At 45.8% G+C, this 24,315-nt stretch overlaps 1 protein-coding gene across 14 annotated transcripts in view; it reads right to left on the bottom strand.

Annotated features, from left to right (window-relative positions):
• The window catches only part of LOC147124368 (protein prune homolog 2-like), a 716,966-nt gene that overhangs the window by 479,777 nt on the left and 212,874 nt on the right, over positions 1-24,315 (bottom strand). For all 14 annotated transcript variants that reach the window (XM_085985995.1, XM_085985984.1, XM_085985968.1 and 11 more), the window contains exons 4-5: positions 15,166-15,350; positions 746-904 (exon numbers count right to left, since the gene is read on the bottom strand). In XM_085985995.1, the coding sequence (XP_085842121.1) occupies positions 746-904; positions 15,166-15,350 (344 nt within the window). The remainder of the gene's footprint in view (positions 1-745; positions 905-15,165; positions 15,351-24,315) is intronic.

Genomic DNA, 24,315 nt, shown 5'->3' with positions numbered 1-24,315 from the left:
CCCAGACCGGATATTGAGTGGCGCCCCCTGTCGTACTGCCTGCCGCTAGCAATGACAGGTTGAGGGGAGCGTTTTGCAGTCAGGAAGGGACTGGGCGACCGCTTCCTGCCTTTTTTTGTCGGCGAAATTTTTGCACCACGCATTGAGTGAGAGAGACTGCAGGAGATATTCAAAGCTGTGTTGAGGAGTTTTGGGTACTGAGCAGCACTTTGCAGGTTCTTTCTGATTTGATCTTCCTTGCATCGATTTGCAAGAGACTATGGGGGCTGCACTCTGAGCTCTTTCCCTGGGCCTCTCCATTGTTCTTTCCAACAGATTTGATGTACAGGTCTGTCCAGGGCGAGATTCAAGGCTGCAATGAGCAAGATCGACCCTCCCCTTTAAGAACTGGCCAGCGCCAGTGTGTCTGTGTTCCATTGCTGACTGACATCACATGAGCTTCACCAGCGCTCTGAGTTAGCGCCTCGCTCCTCGGCCTTTGCGCCTTAAGACAGGTTTAGCGCCTGATTTAGCGCTCCAATCGGCGATAATTAGCGGCAGGCGCTAAACTTTGCGCCCGGCCGATAATCACGACCCAAATGGGGCGATACTGAATTTCTCCCCCAGTGTCTCTTAAAAAAAATTGCAAATCTAAAAGGCAGTCTCAATCAGGACCAGCGCAAATCACAGGAATAAAATGGAGCACACTGCTTTACTGGCTATTTGAAATCAACTCTGATAGAGAAAATAAAAATAAGTTAAGTACCAGAGACATCAAATTTTGCTTGTTGCAAAGCATCAAAAACCTCTTGTTGTGCAGGGAGGTCAGGAAACCTCTGTTCCAGGGCAGCTATCATTTCTTCATCTTTTAAAGTCACTCTTCCAGCTTCAGAAGTCATGTTCACACAGTCTAAGATTATTGCTCCTAACAAACAAACAAACATATTGTTACAAAACAAGTAGTAATCACATCTTTTAGAATTGAATACTCCAATATCAATGAAAAAATCTTTCATCGGTAGTTCAATGAAGCAGAAACTGACTATCAAATACAATGTGAAAACTTAGGGATGAAGATGTTAATATGTAAAGGTTAGTGCAGTTATCACCAGTCACTTCTACCATTGCTGCACTAATTATTTATAGATACCAGCAACAATTGTTCATACATGCACACAAAACAGATTGTGATAACAGTCCTTGGTTGAACAAACTTTCACTGAACGCACAGAATGCTTCACCACTGCATTTAAACTCACAAGATTCACTACCACTCATTGACAACAGACTATTTTATTCCAGAGTACAACTTTAATTCTCTATTAAGTCACTTAGGGGTTTAATTTGCACCTATTATGCCTTAAATTCGTTATTTTGTTTCTCCAAATTTTGTACATGCACTTGTAGGAGCACAGATGATGTTTATGAAGCTCAGTGCATTACAACTGACACAACCGAGAAGCCAATCAGGAAAAGATCTCCAATCATTGTGTGGAATCACCATTACTTCCCCCACCCCTTAACAGATAAGTAAATATAAAATTGTGGAAATTACAGCACAGAAGGCAGCCATTTGCCTATTTGAATTCATGCCAGTGCTAATTCTTCAACTGGAGCTATCTACTCCAATCATATTTCCTTGCCCTTTCTCTGTGCCCATTCATATTTTTCCTTTAAAATACGTATCCAATTCCCTTTTAAATCACATGATTAACTCTGACAGAATAGACTTGTGGTAAAGCAGTCCATGTTATAATAATCTCCCGAGCAAACAAAAGATATTTTAACTTCCCTCATCATTCTTCTCGTGATAATCTTGAATCAATTTGCTAACCAGGTGAAGCAATCTTTCTGTATTTACCCTCTCAAAACCGTTCATAATATTTAAGGACTATAAATAGCACCATAGTCTAGATTTTCCAATCAAACTTGATCACGAGTGGGGCTGTGAGAGGAGCACTTGCCTAACCTTTAGTATGCTGAACCTATGTGTATTCCTGGGGTCAGACTCATTATAATAATATGGGAGGACTAGTGGCATTGAAAATGGCTGTGGAACACACCCATTGGTAGGGGGGATATGACGTGCTTGTGATGGAACCAGGTATCTTTTACAACTTGTTGCCATCAGTGTGATGTCATTTTAGGTTAGTTAAATGAACCATTTCCTCTTGCAACTGTCTTGATGCACTTTCCGAAAGCAGACGTCGCAACCCATATAAACCAAAAGCCGTGACCCTGCAGTTTCCTGCCCTTGCAGAGACATGGGCCCTGATTTTTGGGTTGTGTGGGAAATAGTCGGGTTTCCCCGAATGTGGGGTTTCTGACACACATAAAAAAAGTGTCAGCCAACTCCACGCAATTTTCCCTCAAGTGGCCAATTAATTCCCAGCATGTGGGAAGCCTTGCTAATTGTCCAATTCGAGTCAGAAATCCCCACAGTATGATGTCATCATTCGTGGTGCTTTCAAGGTCCATAGCAAGCACTGCATCCTCTGAAGGCTTCCAAACGAACCATACAGGATGGCAGAGGAGCCTGCAGCAGCTGTGGCCAGTGCCAGACCACGAGCTGCCTTCAAATTCGACGAGGCTTCACTGCAGGCATTATTGGATGGGTTTAGGGCCCACAGGGAGGTCCTCTTCCCTAGGTCAGGGAGGAAGAGGCCTCCCACTGAGACCAATGCTGCATGGATGCAGGTGTCAGCAGATGCCAACTCGCTGGGAGTCACCAGAAGAACCTTGGCATTACATCTCGAACTCCTTCCTTTACTCCCACACAGTACCATCCAGAGCCCTCATCCTCACTGTGGAGGAGGAAGAGGCTGTGCAGCCAGACTCCTCAGAGGAAGCTCCAACCTCTGAGGGCGCAGCGTCAGCAGAAGTAAGCGCACCCAGCACCAGCGCAGACACTCACACCTCGGGGGGACCTTCGGGACATAGAGTAGTGTTGTCACCTGGCGTTTCACAGCTCACAAGTGAGCCTCATCAGATTCTGGAGACAGGGACAGCAGTGGAGAGTCCTCGTCGGAGGGCGCAGGACTCTGCCAGCTCAGCTCAGCTGCGCTACATGTCGATCCTCTGCCTCTGGGTCCATCCGCAAGAGAAGAGGTGATGGATCTCCATGCACAGATGCAGGAGTCTCTGGCAGGTTTTGTCTCCAGGGTGGCTGCGAGTGTGGAGCGAATGGAGGAGTCCATAGCGACCATGAGCAGAGCCTTTGTGGAGTCATTGGCGCATGAACGCATCACCATGGAAAGGTTGGCAACCTCCATGGAGGAGATAACTCGCCAGGGTACGGAAAATATGGTGAGTGCTCATAAGAGAATGACATCTCTTGAGGAGCGTTGGCCATCTGTTGAACAGAGAAACCAGATCTTCATGGAAGTCCTTCTGAGTAGGACTGCCAGTGCAGAAACGGGTCCCCATGGCCCCCTAAAGCGCAGCAAGGTGCTCTCAAGCCACTTCCAAGCGCTGGCCCCTTCTGGCCTGTGCAGCTTTAGGTGAGTGAGCAGCAGCCTGGTGCTCATCCTGCTGTTCCTGGTTCTGCTGCTGCCACCTCTGCTGCTGGAGATCCTCTAATGGCAAGAAGGGAAGGGAAAAAAAGGCGTCCCATGCTTCTCGTAGATGTCTCCGCTGAGGAAGCGCTGAGTGAGGGTGGCGAGAGGGGCTTCCCAGGCAATCGCATTGGAGAAGTGTGTGAGGCTCCAACCTTCCACAGCTGTGCCCAAGCCTTGAAGAAGTAGCCCCAAACCTGCAACAACAAGGTCCTTCAACATACAAGTGCTGTCCCTTTAAATCGCAGCTTCTCCTTACCTGCAGCTGACAGCAAGCAAGCCGGCATGCTTCACGCCAGCTCTCAGCAGCGGGGTTCCCCGCAGGCGGGTTTGATGTGGGGAAAGCCCCAAAGCCGCAACGGCCCCGGAAAAGCTACCTCAACAAGCTGATAATTGCTTGTTAGTGCTACGACGACCAGTCCCACCAGCAGCGGCCGGGGCTGAAGCAGGTCGAGTAGAAACGGCGGTCCAAAAGTCGGACGGGGCGGGGAATCAGGCGGGGGGGGGTCCCGACCCGCTTTTTCGCCGATTTTCAGACCCCGGCTGCATGAAAAGCCGCCCGACGGCGGCCAGAAAATTGACCCCATTGTATCCTTTAGGACTCTTACAATCCTGGATTGCTAGTGTCCCAGGACACTTTATTTCTCTCCAAGACATTATACATGGGTTGGTGTTAGACTCTGGATTAACCAAGTAGGTTGAGTCACATAAGTTAAGCAAATAAGTCACCTCCAGAACAGCACAAGTTTTTGTATAATGACCGTAGAAAGTACATAGAAACATGGAAGATAGGAGCAGGAGTAGGCCATTCGGCCCCTCGATCTTGTTCCACCATTTAATGAGATCATGGCTGATCACCCAAATTCAGTACCCTGTCCCTGCTTTCTTCCCATATCCCTTTAGCCTTAAGAAATATATCTAACTCCTTCTTGAATATATTTAATGAATTGGCCTCAACTGCCTTGTGTGGTAGAGAATTCCACAGGTTCACCACTCTCTGGGTGAAGAAATTCCTCCTCATCTCTGTCCTAAATGGCTTACCCCTTATCCTTAGACTGTGACCCTGGTTCTGGACTCCCCCGCCATTGGGAACATCCTTCCTACATCTAGTCTGTCTAGTACTGTTAGAATTTTATAAGTTTCAATGAGATCCCCTCTCATTCTTCTAAACTCTAGCGAATATAAGCCTAATCGACCGATCTCTCCTCATACGTCATTCCTGCCATCCCAGGTATCAGTCCGCTGAATTTTCGCTGCACTCCCTCCATGGCAAGAACGTCCTTCCTCAGATAAGGCGACCAAAACTACACACAATACTCAAGGTGTGGTCTCACCAAGGCCCTGTACAACTGCAGCAAGACATCCTTGCTCCTGTACTCGAATCCTCTCGCTATGAAGGCCAACATACCATTTGCCTTCTTAACCGCCTGCTGCACCTGCATGCTTACCTTCAGCTACTGGTGCACAAGGACACCCAGGTCTCATTGCACTTCCCCTTTTCCCAATCTATTGCTGTTCAGATAATAATCTGCCTTCCTGTTTTGCCACCGAAGTGCTTAACCTCGCATTTATCCACATTATACTGCATCTGCCATATCACCCAACCTGTCCAAATCATACTGGAGTTTTTCTGCATCCTCTTCACAGCACACATGCCCACCCAGCTTTGTGTCGTCTGCAAACTTGGAGATATTCCATCTAGTTCCCTCGTCTAGATCATTTACATATTGTGAATAGCTGGGGTCCTAGCACCGATCCCTGCGGTACCCCACTAGTCACTGCCTGCCACTCAGAACAAGACCCGTTTATTCCAACTCTTTGCTTCCTGTCGGCCAACCAGTTCTCTATCCAAGACAGTACCTTACCCCCAATCCCACGTGCTTTAACTTTGCACGCTAATCTCTTATGTGGGACCTTATCGAAAGCCTTCTGAAAGTCCAAATACACCACATCCACTGGTTCTCCCTTATCTATTTTACCAGTTACATCCTCAAAAAATTCCAGTAGATTAGTCAAGCATGATTTACCTTTTGTAAGTCCATGTTGACTTTGTCCGATCCTGTCACTGTTTTCCAAGTGCTCTGCTATTACATCTTTTATAATGGACTCTAGCATTTTCCCCACTACCGATGTCAGGCTTACCGGTCTATAATTCCCCATTTTCTCTCTACCACCTTTTTTAAATAGTGGGGTTACATTAGCTATCCTCCAATCCAGGTCTTTTAAATCTACAATCAATCAGTGAACGTATAGGGCTAAATATTGCTGCGAGTGAATATCGTGGCGCTATGTGCCACACGCTGCGGCACATCGCGCCGCGGTATTGCAGGCCTTCCTCCCCTTCTTAAAGGGGAGGGGCCTTGTGCAGCGCGACCTGGGGCCCAGCTGGGCCCCCGGGGATCGGGAGTGTAGGCAAAAGAGCCCGGCACCCAAGAGAAGTGCCAGGCTCTTGGAGCACAGCCGGCACTCCGTGGAGGGGGGGTTCCAGCAGGCCGGGGATGGGAGCACAGGCAGGTGGCCAGCAACAAAAATGGCCGCACCGCACCGCGCCTTTAAATTGCGCCTCCCTGGCCGCAGGTATGCCCCCCTGACCCCGTCGGACACAGCGTCCGGTGGTAAATCAGGGGGCGCTTCCGAAAAGCGTGAGCGGGGCGCTGCGCCCACCAATTATGTCATCACCAGCGGCGCAGCGCCGCAGGGCGCTACCGGTTAGCACCACCACTAACCTTCCGCTGAATTTTGCGGGAGGCATGGGCAGTGCCGTGCCCGGGCGCTAGTTGGTTTGCACCCCACTTAGCGCCCTCTTAAGGCGCTAACGTGAGGCGCAACCAAATGAATTTTTCCCCCATAGAGTCCAAGCTACCACCAGCCTGTAACTTTCGAGCACATGCTTACTGTTCTGCTTCATTCTAGACCACTATGTGATTCTCCTCTTTTTGAGGTTCACTCTTTCTCTCTCTTGTCCATCTCCATGCCACAAGCTCAAAATGTCCCTTTTGTCTTTGAAATTTCTGGAAAGCAAATTCCACATAAACATAATGCAATGCATATTAGACACTTAATGTTTCCTCTAATAGTCCCACTTCCAGGTTAAATGACCTACAAATCACGCAGCTGCACCCATCCAGGCAAGTGGAAAGTATTCCATCCTATTCCTGACTTGTACCTTGTAAGTGGAAGCGAGTCAGGAGGTAGGCCACTCACTGCAGAATACCCAGCCTCTGACCTGCTCTTATAGCTGCAGTATTTATGTGGTTGGTCCAGTTACGAAGTTTCTGTTCAATAGTGATCCTTAGGATGTTGACGGTGGGGGATTTGGCAATATTGAATGTCATGAGGAGGTAGTTATGCTCTCTACTGTTGGTTGTGGTCATTGACGGGCACGTGTGGCGCAAATGTTGCTCGTCACTTATTAGCCCCAGCCTGGATGTTGTCCAAGTCTTGGTGTACACGGGCATGGACTGTCATTATCTGAGGAATTGCGAATGGAGCTGCACACTGCAATCATCAGCGAACAGCCTTACTTCTGACCTTATGATGGAGGGAAGATAATTGATGAAACAGTTGAAGATGTTTGGGCCTAGGATGCTGTCCTGAGGAATTCCTATGCTGTTCCTATGTTGGAGGTTGGATGCAGATAATCTTGGGCAGATAGCACAGAACTTGAAGTGCCTCCCTGCTGAGCCTAAGCCTGCAAGGGCAGTGCTACTCAGTTGTTGCCAGGTAACTATGCTTGAATCTATAGATGCAGTGGGTAGCATATTGAGGAGTATGGAACAGTCCACCTCTGGTGCCATCCGACATCTCTGGCAGCCTTTCTTTGTTCCGGTTTGTCATCCTCCATTACACTTGTGCAAATCTGATAGTATGACAAGAGAGCACTGAAAACAGTTCCTACTGCCAGCAAAGCAAATTAAACACCGCTATTCTTCAGTTTCCAACATGCAAGACCTGGGCTAGCCTCTTAATGCCTAGCTCAAGTGGGTAACATTACTGCACTGCACATGCAGTACACGAAGTCAGAAATATTGCAAGTTCCTCCATTAAGTAGCAGGTTACCATTGTTTAATCAGCTGAATGTGAATCTGGGCAAGGTGGCTCACTAACCACTGACAAGCCCTGCAATAATTTTGAGCAACTTACTCAGGAAACCTTGTAAATTCAGTAACTTAACATTGTTGCCCCTAACCGTACTGTTGCCATATTTATTTGCTCGAATGTAAATCATAAAAGATCATAGATAAAAGCAACCCATTCAAAAAGTGCAATTTGCAATCATTTTGCTCAATTTATTTTTTGAAGTGTTATTAACTGCCATCTTGGTTTCTGACACAGCTGAATAGGTAATTGTATAAACAGCATTTAGAACCCAAGAAAACTATTAAAAACAAATTCATTTGCTTTAAAATTGCACTTCAAATAAAGCAATCATTTAATGTTATAAATCCCTATAAGTTTTGCCCATGGAGGCCAACCCCTTTCTCTTGAATCTACTTCAAACCCAGAGCTGGAAATTTCACTCAACACTTGCATACTGGGGATTTCACGTTCCTCTGGGCAAATTCTGTTTACGGTAGAGAGATGTACTGTGGCAGAACCACTGAATGACTCTGGCTAACTGTATATAATTCTCTTTAACGATGTTCTAACACCAGCCTAAACCTGTACCATTGTGTTAGGCATTACTGTGTTTTGTATATAGAGTTTGCATGTACGGGGCGTGGCCCCTTTAAGAGCGCGGGAAAATGTGGGTAAACGCGATGACATCACGTCGCAAACCACAGGGCTGCCCAGTCAGTCCTCGTGGCATCTCCATTGAGTAAAGACCTGTTTAATTGTTCTCCTGTGTCGATCTCCATTATTTGTAGGAATTCGTTAATTCCTACAGTACCGTGGTAGTTGTAGTTGCTCTGTTCCTGTGAAACTACAACAACCCATCTCACATGAAAACCAGGCAGAACATTTACAAACAAACAGGAAAAAAAAATCAAAACTAAAAGAGACTTAGATGCTGAAAATCTGCAGCCTTTGAACCCAGGCAGGAATCTCTCTGTTGGGAACTTCCAGTTAGACTTTCCAGGTTCAGTGAGAGGTTCTCTCATTTAAATAATCTTGCTGAAGCCCTCATTGGTATAGCACTTCCAAGGGAGATTTTTCTCACTCTGAAGTCTCCAATGACCAGTGCCTTAAAAGGTGTTATTCACCCTGGTCCAACCCAACTGGCTGACTGACTCCAGTCACAATGAGTCAACATTGAAGTGCCTGGTTCAGATGCCTCATAGACCTGATGTACCCGTGGAGGATAAGGTGAGTGTACAGATTATTGCACAAAATTTCAGGGTATGGCTGTGGAAGCATCAGTGGAGATGTATATTTTAAATGTTGCACTCACCAGAAAAGGCTGGGCACCATCCAAGCCTTAATATCTTGGATAATGTAATGGTAACAATGAGGTGAACCAAGCAAGGGTATTAACCAACACGGTGATTGTAATAGAATTTTTAGTGATCACAGATGCAGGGGTAATGCTGTAAAGTGCTCTGCCTGTGAATATGAGAGGTGGTCATCTTTTACAGCAGCTCCAGGAGCAGGGCTGTCTGACACTGGAGATTACAAGTTGTACTGTGGAAAATTTAGTAGAGGTAAGGGATTTCATTTAATATAGCTCTACCATGATTAGTGGCAGTATTCACCACATTACAGATAAAGCAATGTGGTAGGCAGAGAACTGGTTCTCAAGTAATAGCTGCTCCATAACATCGGAGAAAATGAGCATTATCTTAATGCATCACCCCTTCAAAGATATGGAGCTTTCTTGACACAATTCCATTTCCTAGTGCTACTGCTGTTTCTTGTACTAATTCGACTCAGTTGACTGCACTCCTTTCTTTGGATTTCAGACATATACCAGGGTTTGAGCACAATCAAGGCTGACATTCCGGTGCGGTACTACAGAATTGCTCCATTGTTGTGATATGTCCTTCAGATAAGATGCAAAACCGAGGTCCTATCTATCTACTCAGGTAATACTACTGGAATAACAGAGTTCTCCTGATGTCCTGATCAACATTCTTTCCTCAACCAATATCACCAAAAGAAAAGATTTCCTGGTAACTTGTCTCATTGTTATATTTAAGACATGGTTGTTGCAGAAAGGCTGCACTGTTGTCTACGTAATAACAGTCACTGGGCTTCAAAAATAATTAATTGTGTGAAGCACTAAGGTATTTCAACATGATAAGATGCTACACAAATGCAAGAATTATTATATTATTTATATTTTCCCATTTGGATGTGACTCCATCTTTCAGTAGTACTGCTTGCCAAAACATACAACCACTCAGTGAAGAGTTGTTCAAGGCTGCAGGGGCGGTGTTTGACTTGCAAAGGTTCGGTTTAATGACTCAATCTGCTCGGGGACACCTGACTGTGAAACTGCATGGGTTGCACAGCCCTAATGTCATCCCTGACTTTGTCAAGAATTAGGAAGAGCCAAACAGACCAGTCATGCAGAAATGGAGTACATGAGGCTGTGATTTGGCCTTCCTGGACTGACTACCCATCTTACATCCTCCATAAATTTAAGTTCATCCAAAACTCAAGGCATTAGAGAGGGTGCAGAGGAGATTTAGTCAAATGGTACCAGGGATGAAGGACTTCAGTTACATGGAGAGACTGGAGAAACTGGGTATGTTCTCCTTACAGCAGAAGAGGTTAAGAGGAGATTTGATAGAGGTGTTCAAAATCATGAATGGTTTTGATAGAGTAAATAAGGAGAAACTGTTTCCAGTGCCAGAAGGGTCAGTCACCAGAGGACACAGATTTCAGGTGATTGTCAAAAGAACCAGAGTAAACATGAGGAAACATTTATTATTTTTCACACAGTGAGTTGTTGTGATTTCAAATGCACTGCCTGAAAGGGTGATGGAAGCATATTCAATAGTAACTTTCAAAAGGGAATTGGATATATACTTTTTTTCGTTCCTGGAATGTGCGCGTCGCTGGCAAGGCCAGCATTTATTGCCCATTCCTAATTGCCCTCGAGAAAGTGGTGATGAGTCACCTTCTTGAACCGCTGCAGTCTGTGTGGTGAAGGAACTCCCACAGTGCTGTTAGGGAGGGAGTTCCAGGATTTTGACCCAGTGACGATGAAGGATCGGCGATATATTTCTAAGTCAGGATGGTGTGTAACTTGGAGAGGAACTTGCAGGTGATGGTGTTCCCAGGTGCCTGCTGCATGTCCTTCTAGGGGGTAGAGATTGCGGGTTTGGGAGGTGCTGCTGAAGAAGCCCTGACGAGTTGCTGCAGTGCATCTTAGGTGGTACACACTGCAGCCATGATGCGCTGGAGGTGGAGGGAGTGAATGTTTAAGGTGGTGGATGGGGTGCCAATCAAGCAGGCTGCTTTGTCCTGGATGGTGTTGAGCTTCTTGAGTGTTGTTGGAGCTGCACTCATCAAGACAAGTGGAGAGTATTCCATCACACTCCTGACTTCTGCCTTGTAGATGGTGGAAAGTCTTTGGGGGGGGGGGGGTGGAGTCAGGAGGTGAGACACACACCGCAGTATACCCAGCCTCTGTATTTATGTGGCTGGTCCAGTTAAGTTTCTGGTTAAGGTTCTGACCCCCCAGGATGTTGGGGGATTCGGCGATGGTAATGCCGTTGCATGTCAAGGGGCAGTGGTTAGACTGTCACCTGTTGGAGATAGTCATTGCCTAGTACTTGTGTGATGCGAATGTTACTTGCCACTTGTCAGCCCAGGCCTGAATGTCATCCAGGTCTAGCTGATTGCGGACATGGACTGCTTCGTTATCTGAGGAGTTGGAAATGGAACTGAACACTGTGCAATCATCAGCGAACATCCCCACTTCTGACCTTATGATGGAGGGAAGGTCATTGGTGAAGCAGCTGAAGATGGTTGGGCCTAGGACACTGCCCGGAGGAGTGTCTGTAGCGATGTCCTGGGGCTAAGGTGATTGGCCTTCAGCAACCACGACCATCTTCCTTTGTGCTAGGTATGACTCCAGCCAGTGGAGAGTTTTCCCCTGATTCCCATTGACTTCAATTTTACTAGGGCTCCTTGATGCCACACTTGGTCAAATGCTGCCTTGATATCAAGGGCAATCACTCTCATCTCACCTCTGGAATTCAGCTATTTTGTCCATGTTTGGACCAAGGCTGTAATGAGGTCTGGAGCCAAGTGGCCCTGGCGGAACCCAAACTGAGCATCGGTGAGCAGGTTATTGGTGATTAAGTGCCATTTGATAGCATGGTCGATGACACCTTCTATCACTTTGCTGATGACTGATGGGGCGGTAATTGGCCGGATTGGATTTGTCCTGCTTTTTGTGGACAGAACATACCTGGGCAGTTTTCCACATCGTCAGGTAGATGCCAGTGTTGTAGCTTTACTGGAACAGCTTGGCTAGAGGCGCGGCTTGTTCTTGAGCACAAGTCTTCTGCATGACAGTTGGGATGTTGTCGGGGCCCATAGCCTTTGATATATCCAGTGCGCTCAGCCGTTTCTTGATATCATCTGGAGAAGAATTGAATTGGCTGAAAACTGGCTTCTGTGATGGTGGGGATTTAGGAGGAGGCCGATATAGATCATCCACTCGGCACTTCTGGCTGAAGATGGTTGCAAACGCATCAGCCTTGTCTTTTACACTCGCATGCTGGGCTCTGCCATCACTGAGGATGGGGATTTTCATGGAGCCTCCTCCAGTTAGTTGTTTAATTGTCCACCACCATTCACGACAAGATGTGGCAGGACTGCAGAGCTTTGTACTGATCCGTTGATTGTGAGATCACTTAGCCCTGTCTATAGCATGCTGCTTCCGCTGTTTAGCATGCATGTAGACCTGTGTTGCAGCTTCCCCAGGTTGGCACCTTATTTTTAGGTACACCTGGTGCTGCTCCTGGCATGCTCTTCTGCACTCCTCATTGAACCAGGGTTGGCCCCCTGGCTTGATGGTAATGGCAGAGTGAGGGATGTGTCAGGCCATGAGGTTACAGCTTGTGGTGGAATACAATTCTGCTGCTGCTGATGGCCCACAGCGCCTCATGGATGCCCAGTTTTCAGCTGCTAGATCGTTTTTGAATCTATCCCATTTAGCATGGTGGTTGTGCCACACTACACGATGGAGGGTGTCCTCAGTGTGAAGACGGGACTTCGTCTCCACAAGGACTGCGTGGTGGTCAGCCAGTGGCTCAGTTGGTAGCACTCTCGCCTGAGTCAGAAGGTTGCGGGTTCAAGTCCCACTCCAGAGACTGAAGCACAAAAATCTAAGCTGACATTCCAGTGCAGTACTGTGGGAGTGCTGCACTGTCGGAGGTGCCATCTTTCGGATAGACGTTAAACCGAGGCTCCATCTGCTTTCTCGCAGGTGGACATAAAAGATCCCATGGCACTATTTCGAAGAAGAGCAGGGGAGTTATCCCCGGTGTCCTGGCCAATGTTTATCCATCAATCAACGTAACAAAAACAGATTATCTGGTCATTATTACATTGCTGTTTGTGGGAGCTTGCTGAGTACAAATTGGCTGCTGCGTTTCCTACATTACAACAGTGACTACATTTCAAAATTACTTCATTGGCTGTAAAGTGCTTTGGGACGTCCAGTGATCGTGAAAGGCACTATATAAATGCAAGTCTTTCTTTTCTTTCTTTCACTGCTACCAATGCTGTCATGGACAGATGCAGCTGCGACAGGTAGATTGGTGAAGACAAGATCAAATAGATTTTTCCCTCCTGAAAAGATGTGTTAGTTGTTGGTTGAGCAACTTGAAAAGGAGAAATTTACAGGGCTATAGGGAAAGTGCAGGGTAGTGGGACTATTTGGATAGCTCTTTCAAAGAGCCGACACAGACACGATGAGCCCTATGGCTGCCTTCTGTGTTGTATCATTCTATGGGCTAGAAATTCAGTAGGCTTTGCGCCCAGTTTTCGCCCAAAGAGGGCTTTTGCGCCATTTGCTGAGATTGCGCCGATATTCAGCGCTGCGGTAATGGCGGCGTTAGCCAGTAGCGCTGCGCCGCCACCAATGACGTCATTGGTGTGCGCAGTGCCCCGCTACTGCCCCGCTACCGGCCCGACCGCCATATTTAGTTGCGGCCGCCTCTTCCGCAGCGGCCGCAAACAGCGATCTGAAAACGGGGCCGTCCTGCAGCCTTAGTGGGGCGAGTTAAGGCGGAGGTGCGGACGCCTGCCCGCACCTCCTTCCCCGGCCTCCTCCACCCCCCCCCCCCGCGGCATTGCCGGCTGTTTTCTGGGAGCCCGGCACTTCTCCGTGGTGCCAGGCTCATTTGCCGGCACTAGCGAGCGGCGATCCCGCTGTTGCAGGCACCTCCCCCTTAAGAGAGGGAGGAAGGCCTGCAGTACCGCAGCCTGCCGCTCCGCAGCGGGTGGTGCTGCGGCACCTAGCGCGCCGAAATTCAGTTTCAGCGCCCCAAGCGGGGGCGGCCACACCCTTGAATAGCAGCCGGCTTCGACTTGGGGCGCTGAAACTGAATTTCCGGCGGGCGCAAGTGGCTCCGCGCGCAGCGGTAACTTCTGGGCGCAAGCGAGCTGGCGGGCCCAAACTGAATTTCTAGGCCTATGATTCTTAACTGAATTAGTGCTCATCAAGATTGCTCTTAATCACGGATGATGACACACCTCTCTTTTTTAACCCCTCCCCCCACAAGTGTCCCGTAGTTGTTTTGTGGAGCTAGAAGGCTCTTTCTGACGCCATAAAATACTGAGCATTTTCCAAGTTTTGTCCTTTTTGAGCGGTCACCAGTGGTCCATTTAAGGACCGCTGGTTAGGCTGCTCAAGACTCGGAAATGCCAGTCGGAGCCGGGTCTGAAATAAACACAGGAGCCAGGGCCACCTAAAAATAGCCCCTAACCAATTTAGCAGTATCCCAAATTCCCATGCCAATTGGGCGCAGTTCTCTGCACTGCTAAATTTGTTTATTGTTGTGCTGTTTCAGGTGCAATGATGTAAAATTTAGACCCCATTGTGTCATTATTTCTGTGTTACTAATACGTTGCGATAAATTACAGCATCCTTATTTTAAGTATTGTGGTTTTTTATTCATCCAGTTTTTCAACTGCTAATTTTCCCCCATCAAGAAACAACATGTGTAATATATATTTGCCCTCTTCTAGACTCACAAAGAACACTCCTTTGTTTCTATATATACACCTCTTGTAATTTCCTAAATATTTGATCTACACATTGGCAATATCAAGTAATGTACTGGGGGTGGGAAAACTTCTCAAGCAACCCAACACTGACTTGCATTAAATCCACGCTATGCAATACAAAATTGCAGCACCCACACTGTTTGGAGTAGATTGGCTAAAAATCATGCGTGAAATAGACAAATGTTCTAAAAGGTACCAGAAGGTATAGTTCATCTTCCTGGATACTGACCTACACATCAAAACTATAATTTAGCACATAATGTATACTTCGTCAACACAGTACTTTGATTAATTCTGGTGTAAGTAGTTCCCACATACTCCTTTCACAAGTGCCCTTTAAGGGTTTGTGTGTGTGTGTGTGTGTGTGCGTGCATGTGTGATCAAGAACACAAATGCACATGCACAGAGTCCTTTTACTCGAAATGAAAATACATTTTCTTACCTCTGAAAAGATGTGTTAGTTGTTGGTTGAGTAAATCTGGAGCTTTTTGAAGAATCTCTGAAACTATTAGGGTGGTGCAGGATCCCACTGGCTCCAGGACAATTTCACACTGAGCAGAATGTAATCGCTCTTGTTCATGGTGGTCAATTATTTTGACAACAGCTGTTTCAAGTGCTTTGTCATCACTAAAAGACAAGAAGGCACCAGATGTAATTTTATATTGTCCATATTCTTCCATGCATACTTACTGTTTAATTTCTGTTACCATAAGAATTGCAAAATTTAAAAGATACTAGGAATATAAGGGCTAACTCAACAAAACTCTGTTCCGAGTGCAGCCTCACTCGATGGAAGCATAAATCACAAATATGACAATTCTACAGCCTTAATTCTCCAAATTGCACTCCAGTGTAGCAAGGCTCCAGGTCCAAGAACACAGTCCAACTGAAACTGCCCTATAGTTGTAATGTGTATTTAAAAAAAACAATTAAATCCAAATATTAAAATATTCCAATCAAATTATTTCAGCATAATTGTTTGTGGCATGTAACATTATTGGTTGAAATTAGCTGCCTTTAACGCATAGAAAATAAATTAGATCACTGATAGCTTTTAAATTGGTATTGTGTGGTACCAATATATCAACAATTTTCCTATTAAGCCTGTATCAGATTACAAAAATGTTTTCCTTTTAAATATTACTGGGCATTGTTACAAATGTACAGCACTTCAGGTAAACTAATTAATCCAAACTATTACCTAGATGGCATTTTGTGCTCTGTCAGTATTTTTGTGACTCTTTAGGCATTTCAGTTTACTAAAGAACATTTTTGCATTAAATATACTCCTATTTACTTCTACTCAGTTGACTCCTTAAATTTAATGATTTCAGTAATTTTCACAAATGTAGATATTCTGTAAGTCTTTACATAATTACATTAGTATTTATTTGGCAAACAGTAATTTAAAAACCAGGATGCAGCAGGAAACTCAATGTTATCCAAAAAGAACAGACGATGCATTACTCAGTTAAAAGCTTCAGATGTACAGAAATACTTGAGAAATCAAACAACACTTGGATCGTCAAATCAGCAGCCTCTATCCTAGTAATCAATATAATGGCAAGCATCCAGAAGAGAACACCAAAATTAAACATCTAGAGAGTTATTGATTTAGAGAAGCCCTTATAAGCTCTTTCATTTCGTGATGTGTAGAATCATAGAATCATAGAAAGTTACAGCACGGAAGGAGGCCATTTCGGTCCAATGTGTCCACATTTCGGTCCAATGTGTCCACACCGACCAACAAAGAGCTATCCAGCCTAATCCCACTTCCCAGCTCTTGGTCCGCAGCCCTGCAGGTTAGAGCATCCCAAGTGCACATATAGGCCTAGAAATTGGGTTTTGGCTTAGCCAGGGCTTTAGCGCCGGAAATTAGTGCCGGCGCTAAGTCCCCTGCGCGCGCCAAAAATTCAGTGGCGCCGCGCCCAAACGGCTGCCGGCGCTACTGAAGGGTCTTAGCGCCTGGAAAAGGGCGCTAACTGCCGTTTCGCGCTGCAATTTCGGCGCTGCGGCACCCGATGCGGTGCGGCAGGCTGGGGAAGTGCAGGCCTCCTCCTTCCGTTAAGGAGGAGCTGCCTGCACCCGGCCGCGGCCCGCGCAAATCTGCTTAAAAATGAGCCCGGCACCTCGGACAAGTGCCGGGCTTGCATCTGTTCCGGGGGGGGGGGGGCGGGGGAGAGAGAAGTCCGGGGAGGGAGCTGCGGGCAGGCGGCCGGCGGGAAAGCGGCCGGCCGCCGCGGGGCCTTTAATGCGCCGGCGCTAACTGCAGTAAGGCACCTCTGACAAAACGCTGGTTGCGGCTGCCACGGGCGAGGCGGCCGCAACTCAATTTCGGAGTTCGGGCGGGTTACCACGGCAACCGGGACGCTGCGCACACCGATGACGTCATTGGTGCCGGCGCAGCGCTACCGGAGCAACGCCGATTTAGGGCCCCAGGGAATTTCACTACTGGCCATAACTCCGGCGCAAGGCCCTCTAGCGCCTCAAATGAGGCGCTAAGGCTACTGAATTTTCAGCCGATATTTTTTTAATGTGGTTAGGGTTCCTGCCTCTAACACCCTTTCAGGCAGTGAGTTCCAGACCCCCACAACCCTCTGGGTGAAGAAATTTCCCCTCAAATCCCCTCTAAACCTTCCACCAATTACTTTAAATCTGTGCCCCCTGGTTTCTGACCCCTCTGCTAAGGGAAATAGGTCCTTCCTATCCACTTTATCTAGGCCCCTCATAATTTTATACACCTCAATAAGGTCTCTCCTCAGCCTCCTCTGTTCCAAGGAAAACAGACCCAGCCTATCCAGCTAAGATTCTCTGCTCCCGGCAACATCCTTGTAAATCTCCTCTGTACCCTCTCTAGTGCAATCACATCTTTCCTGTAATGTGGTGACCAGAACTGCACGCAGTACTCTAGCTGAGGCCTAACTAGTGTTTTATACAGTTGAAGCATAACCCCCCGCTCTTGTATTCTATGCCACGGCAAATAAAGGCAAGCATTCCGTATGCCTTCTTAACCACCTTATCTATCTGGCCTGCTACCTTCAGGGATCTGTGGACATGCACTCCAAGGTCCCTTTGTTCCTCTACACTACTCAGTGTCCTACCATTTAATGTGTATTCCCTTTCCTTGTTAGCCCTCCCCATATGCATTACCTCATACTTCTCTGGATTGAATTCCATTTGCCACTGTTCTGCCCACCTGACCAATTTATTGATATCTTCCTGCAGTCTACGGCTTCCTTCTTCAGTATCAACCACACAGCCAATTTTAGTATCATCTGCAAACTTTTTAACCATACCCACTATATTCAAGTCTAGATCATTGATATATACCACTAAAAGCAAGGGACCTAGTACTGACCCCTGCGGAACCACACTGGAAACAGCCTTCCAGTCACAAAAACACCCATCAACCATTACCCTCTGCTTCCTGTCTCCGAGCCAGTTTTGAATCCAACTTGACACTTTGCCCTGGATCCCATGGGCTTTTAACTTCGTGACCAGCCTGCCTGTGGAACCTTATCAAAAGCCTTGCTAAAGTCCATGTACTTTTGTTTTTTGTTATAACCCATATTGTTTCCCCCACCACTATATTTCCTCCTCTATTTAAAAGGGCAGGGTAGTCTAGGGCATCAATTTGCACAGAATTACCATCAATACCAATCCATTATGACCAGGTGGGTCAACTGAAGAGCTGTAACCAAGACCTATGAATATCCAGTACTCCAAAACAACAACTACCAAGTCACGTGAAACATGATGTAGGGTTTTGCAATATGGATGAACATCCTGGCAACTTCAGATTCAAATTCAACTTACAGCTGTGATAAATGCTTACAATTCAAATCAACAGAAGTACAGATCTGAAGTCCATAAATACAAGCCCAAGTAGCAGCAATTCTTACTCATGCTCTTTTAGAGAAGTGTCTCCTGCACAATAGAACCAACAGAATTTGACAAACAAATATGTAAACATTCTCTGTGGATACTGCCATATTAAGTGCAAAAGGTTTGCTCAGAGAAATGATTATATATTCATTAGTTTTATTTGAGTATCAATATTGGCACAGAATATATTATATTGATAACTATGAAGAAGTTCTGTCTGTTTTGGTCTATTAGCTGTCCCTTTAAATCAGATACCAACACAGCCTCAACCTATATTATTATAAAGTTTCTAGTTGTTGTTATGATCACCTTCATAAAGGATTGAGAGGAGGTCTAACACAAGAATTTTAAAATATATTGAGTTTGTAATTGACTTAGTTATGATTATGGTAGCCTTTTATTTTTTGAATGAGGCTGGTAGCTAAGAATTTTTAACAAGCCTTTGTCACAGATCAAGAATGATAAAAAGGAGAAAACAGCCTTGGAGTAGAGCTGAACTGAACAAACTAAAATCTTACTAGAAAGGCTGATATGTTTCAGCTAGCTTATAAGGAGACAAGAAGAAAGGAAGCTATGTGTATAATATTTGCTTATAAGGAGAGAGTAGAATATAGATTCACAACTCTATTGTTTTGCTTTTCAAGGAGCTAGATGATACAAATGCTAAAGGTTTGCTCAGCAAAACAAGATGAAACAAGAGCTTGAGCACAGAGCTTGGAGGCAGAGCTAGGTGAATTGCAATCGGAGTGGATCACATGCAGAGTGGAAGAATTTGGTGATAGTAGAAATTCGGTGGAGGAGGAAGGCAGTTTCTCACATCCAACTCTAAAGGAGGAGCAGAGCCACAGATCCCGAGGACTCTAAGTTAAGTATCTAGATATCTAATATTTAAGTTCTGTGTGTTCTGTTAGTATCTCAGTGGTTCTTGTTAAATTTGAGTAAATAATTTTGTCTTTTTTCTCTCTAAGTTAGGGCAGTGGGTTAAACTAAGAAGTTTAGTCAGTAGTCTAATAAATAGAGGCTTAGCAGAGCACCTCAGTCCCATCGAATGCACATCCTGTGCCTTGTGGGAAGTCCAGGATACTTCTCGTGTCCTGGACAACCGCATGTGCAGGAAGTGTCATCAGCTGGAGGAGCTCGAGCTCTGGGTTTCAGCACTTGATCAGTGGCTGGTGTCACTGTAGTGCATCCGCGAAGCTCAGAGCTACATGGATAGCACATTTCAGGAGGTGGTCACCCCGCAGCTTAAGAGCTTGCAGACAGAGAGGGAATGGGTGATCGCCAGATAGACAAGGAGGACCAGGTAGGTAGTGCAGGAGTCTCTTGAGTGCATCACTCCCTCGAATCAGTATTGAATACTGGTAATAGTGATGGTTCCTCTAGGGAGCACAGCCAGAGCCATGGGTGGCTCAGCTGTATTGGGGGGTGCGTGCGGAGGAAGGTCAGAAAAGCAGTAGTGATAGGTGATCCAATACTTAGGGGAACAGACAGGCATTTCTGCAGCCACAGATGTCTCTCCAGGATGGTATGTTGCCTCCCTGGTGCCAGGGTCAAGGATGTCGCTGAGCAGCTGCAGGACATTCTGAGGGGGGGAGGGTGAACAGCTAGAGGTTGTGGTCCATATTGGTACCAACGACATAGGTAGAAAGAGGGATGAGGTCAAGCAGGCAGATTTTAGGGAGCTATGAAAGAGATTAATAAACAGGAACTCAAAGGTAGTAATCTCCAGATTACTCCGGTGCCACGCGCTAGTGAGTACAGAAATAGGAGGGTACAGCAAATGAACGTGTGGCTAGAGAGATGGTGCAGGATGGAGGACTTTAGATTCCTGAGGCATTGGGACTGGTTCTGGGGGAAGGGTTGCACCTCAACAGGGCCAGGACCAATATCCTCATGGTGGGTGTTTGCTAATGCTGTTGGGGAGGGTTTAAATATATATATATTAAATATAGTTGTTATGTCTTTGCTTTCTCATTATTTAATATATTTGCTTAATAGATTTAAATTATAGTGAGGTCTCATGACATTTTATTCCTTAAAGAAATGTAGATCGATCTTGTGGAGGCTTAAGGATAAAGCCAGTAACTTAAAAATAATGCACAAAACGGGGTTTTTCGTATAATTGACTTGGATACATGACTACATTTTCCAACACAGTAAGATTAGTGAAGATATTTTCTTAGGAGCTGGGTCTCTTTATAAGAGTGATCTCTCCAGATGCAATAGAGGATTTGGTAGGAGAGGGAGGGGAAGGAAGGAAAGGGAAGGAAAGGAAGGAGAGGAAGGAGAGGGAGGGGAAGGAAGGAAAGGGAAGGAAAGAAAGGAATAAAAGGAAAGCAAGGAAGGAAAGGAAAGAAAGGGGGAGGGGAGGAAAGGAAAAGGTAGGAAAGGGGAAGGAAGGAAAGAAAGGAAGGAGAGGGAGGAATGAAGGAGAGGGAGGGAAAGGGAGGGGAGGAAGAGACTTGAATTTATATAGTGCCTTTCACGACCACTAGACATCCCAAATCGCTTTACAGCCAATGAAGTACTTTTTTTTGAAGTGTAAGACATAAGACGTAGGAGCAGGAGTAGGTCTTTGGGCCCCCCGAGCCTGCTCCGCCATTCAATAAGATCATGGCTGATCTGATCTTGGCCTCAACTCCACTTCCCTGCCCGCTCCCCATAACCCTGGACTCCCTTACCATTCAAAAATCGGTGCATCTCCACCTTAAATATATTCAATGACCCAGCCTCCACAGCTCTCTGGGGAAGAGAATTCCGAAGATTCACGACCCTCAGAGGAAATTCTTCCTCATTTCTGATTTAAATGGGTGCACCCTTATTCTGTAATTATGCCCCCTAGTTCTAGATTCCCCCATGAGGGGAAACATCCTCTCTGCCTCTACCCTGTCAAGCCCCTTCAGAATCTTTTATGTTTCTGTAAGATCCCCTCTCATTCTTCTAAACTCCAATGAGTGTAGGCCCAACCAGCTCAACCTTTCTTCATAAGACAACCCCTTCATCTCCGGAATCAACCTCGCAAACCTTCTCTAAACTGCCTCCAATGCAAGTAGATCCTTCCTTAAATAAGGAGACCAAATCTGTTTACAGTACTCCAGGTGTGGTCTCACCAACGCCCTGTACAGTTGTAACAGGACTTCCATGCTTTTATACTCCATTCCCTTTGCAATGAAGGTCAACATTCCAATTGCCTTCCTAATTACTTGCTGTACCTGCATGCTAACTTTTTGTGATTCATGTACAAAGACCCCCAGGTCCCTCTGTACTTTATGTAATCTCTCTCTATTTAAATAATAATTTGCTTTTTTATTTTTCCTACCAAAGTGGATAACCTCGCATTTCCCCACATTATGCTCCATCTGCCAGATTTTTGCCCACTCACTTAGCCTATCTATATCCCTTCAGAGATTCTTTGCGTCCTACACACAATTTGCTTTCCCACCTATCTTTGTATCATCAGTAAATTTGGCTACATTACACTCATTCCCTTCATCCAAGTCATTAATATAGATTGGAAATAGTTGAGGCCCCAGCACTGATCCCTGCGGCACCCCACTAGTTACAGTTTGCCAACCTGAAAATGACCCATTTTGTTTTCTGTCTGTTAACCAATCCTCTATCCATGCTAATATATTACCCCAACCCGGTGAGCTCTTATCATGTGCGGTAACCTTTTATGTGGCACCTTATCGAATGCCTTCTGGAAATCCAAATACACAACATCTACTGGTTCCCCTTTATCCACCCTACTCGTTACATCCTCAAAGAACTCCAGCAAATTTGTTAAAAATGATTTCCCTTTCATAAAACCATGCTGACTCTGCTTGACTATTTTATGATTATCTAAATGTCCTGCTACCACTTCCTTTATGATGGACTCCAGCATTTTCCCAATGACAGATGTTAGGCTAACTGGACTTTTGATGCCAGCTTTCTGTCTCCCTCCTTTCTTAAATAGGGGCGTTACATTTGCAGTTTTCCATTCCACTGGGACCTCTCCAGAATCCAGGGAATTTTGGTAGATTCCAACCAATGCATCCACTATCTCATAAGAAAATAAGAATATAAGAAATAGGAGCAGGAGTAGGCCATTCGGCCCTTCGAGCCTGCTCCACCATTCAATGAGATCATGGCTGATCTTCTGCCTCAAGTCCATTCACCGGCCCTATCGCCATATCCCTTGATGCCTTTACTAGTCAGAAATCTATCGACTTCTGTTTTGAATATACCCAATGACTGAGCCTCCACAGCCCTCTGGGGTAGAGAATTCCAAAGATTCACCACCCTCTGTGTGAAGACATTTCTTCTCATCTCAGTCCTGAATGGCCTACCCTTTATCCTGAGGCTGTGGCCCCTGGTTCTAGACTCCCCAGCCAAGGGAAACATTCTCCCAGCATCCACCCCATCAAGACCTGTAATAATTTTGTATGCTTCAATGAGATCCCCTCTCATTCTTCTGAGTTCAAGAGAATACAGGCCTAGTTTACTCAATCTCTTCTCATACGACAGTCCCGCCATCCCAAGAATCAATCTTGTGAACCCTCTATGGCAAGTATATCCTTCCTTAGGTAAGGACACCAAAATTTTACACAGTACTCCAGGTGTGGTCTCACCAAGGCCCTATATAATTGGAGTAAGACTTCTTTACTCCTGTACTCAAATCCTCTTGTAATGAAGGCCAGCATACCATTTGCCTTCCTAATGGCTTGCTGCACCTGCACATTCACTTTCAGTGACTCATGTACAAGGACACCCAGGTCCCTTTGAGCATCTGCATTCCCCAATCTTTCACCATTTAGGAAATACTCTGCCTTTCTGTTTTTTCTACCAAAGTGGACAACTTCACATTTACCCACATTATATTCCATCTGCCATGTTCTCGCCCACTCACTAAGCCTGTCGAGATCCCCTTGAAGCCTCTTCACATCCTCTTTGCAACTGACACTGCCACCTAGCTTTGTATCAGCAAATTTGGAAATGTTACATTTAGTCCTCTCATCCAAACCATTGATATAGATTGTGAATAGCTGGGGCCCAAGCATCGATCCTTGTGATACCCCACTAGTCACAGCCTGCCATCCTGAAAAAGACCCGTTTATCCCTACTCTTTGTTTTCTGTCTGTTAACCAATTCTCAGTCCATGCTAGTATATTACCCCCAATTCCTTGTGCCCTAATTTTGTTCACCAACCTCTTGTGTGGGACCTTATCAAAGACCTTCTGAAAATCCAAATACACCACCTCTACCGGTTCTCCTTTTCTACTCCACTAGTTACATCCTCAAAGAACTCCAATAGGTTTGTTAAACAGGATTTCCCTTTCATAAATCCATGTTGACTCTGCCCAATCTTACTACTATTTTCGAAGTGCCCAGTTATTGCATCCTTTATAATAGATTCCAGCATTTTCCCAACTACTGATGTGAGGCTAACAGGTCTGTAGTTCCCCATTTTCTCTCTCCCTCCTTTCTTAAATAGCGGAGTTACATTTGCTATCCTCCAATCTGCAGGAACCGTTCCAGAATCTATAGAATTTTGGAAGATGGCAACCAATGCATCCACTATCCCAATGGCCACCTCTTTCAAAACCCTAGGATGTAGGTCATCCGATCCTTGGGATTTATTGACTTTTAGTCCCATTAATTTTGCTAGTACTGTTTTTTACTAATAATTTCTTTAAGTTCCTCATTCTCACCACACCCTTGGTTT

The sequence above is a fragment of the Somniosus microcephalus genome, chromosome 1 (genome assembly GCF_052327205.1).
Source record: "Somniosus microcephalus isolate GS21.2 chromosome 1, FLI_Smic_1.0, whole genome shotgun sequence".
Classification (NCBI taxonomy): domain Eukaryota; kingdom Metazoa; phylum Chordata; class Chondrichthyes; order Squaliformes; family Somniosidae; genus Somniosus; species Somniosus microcephalus.
This window is presented reverse-complemented; position numbering and strand designations above follow the sequence as displayed.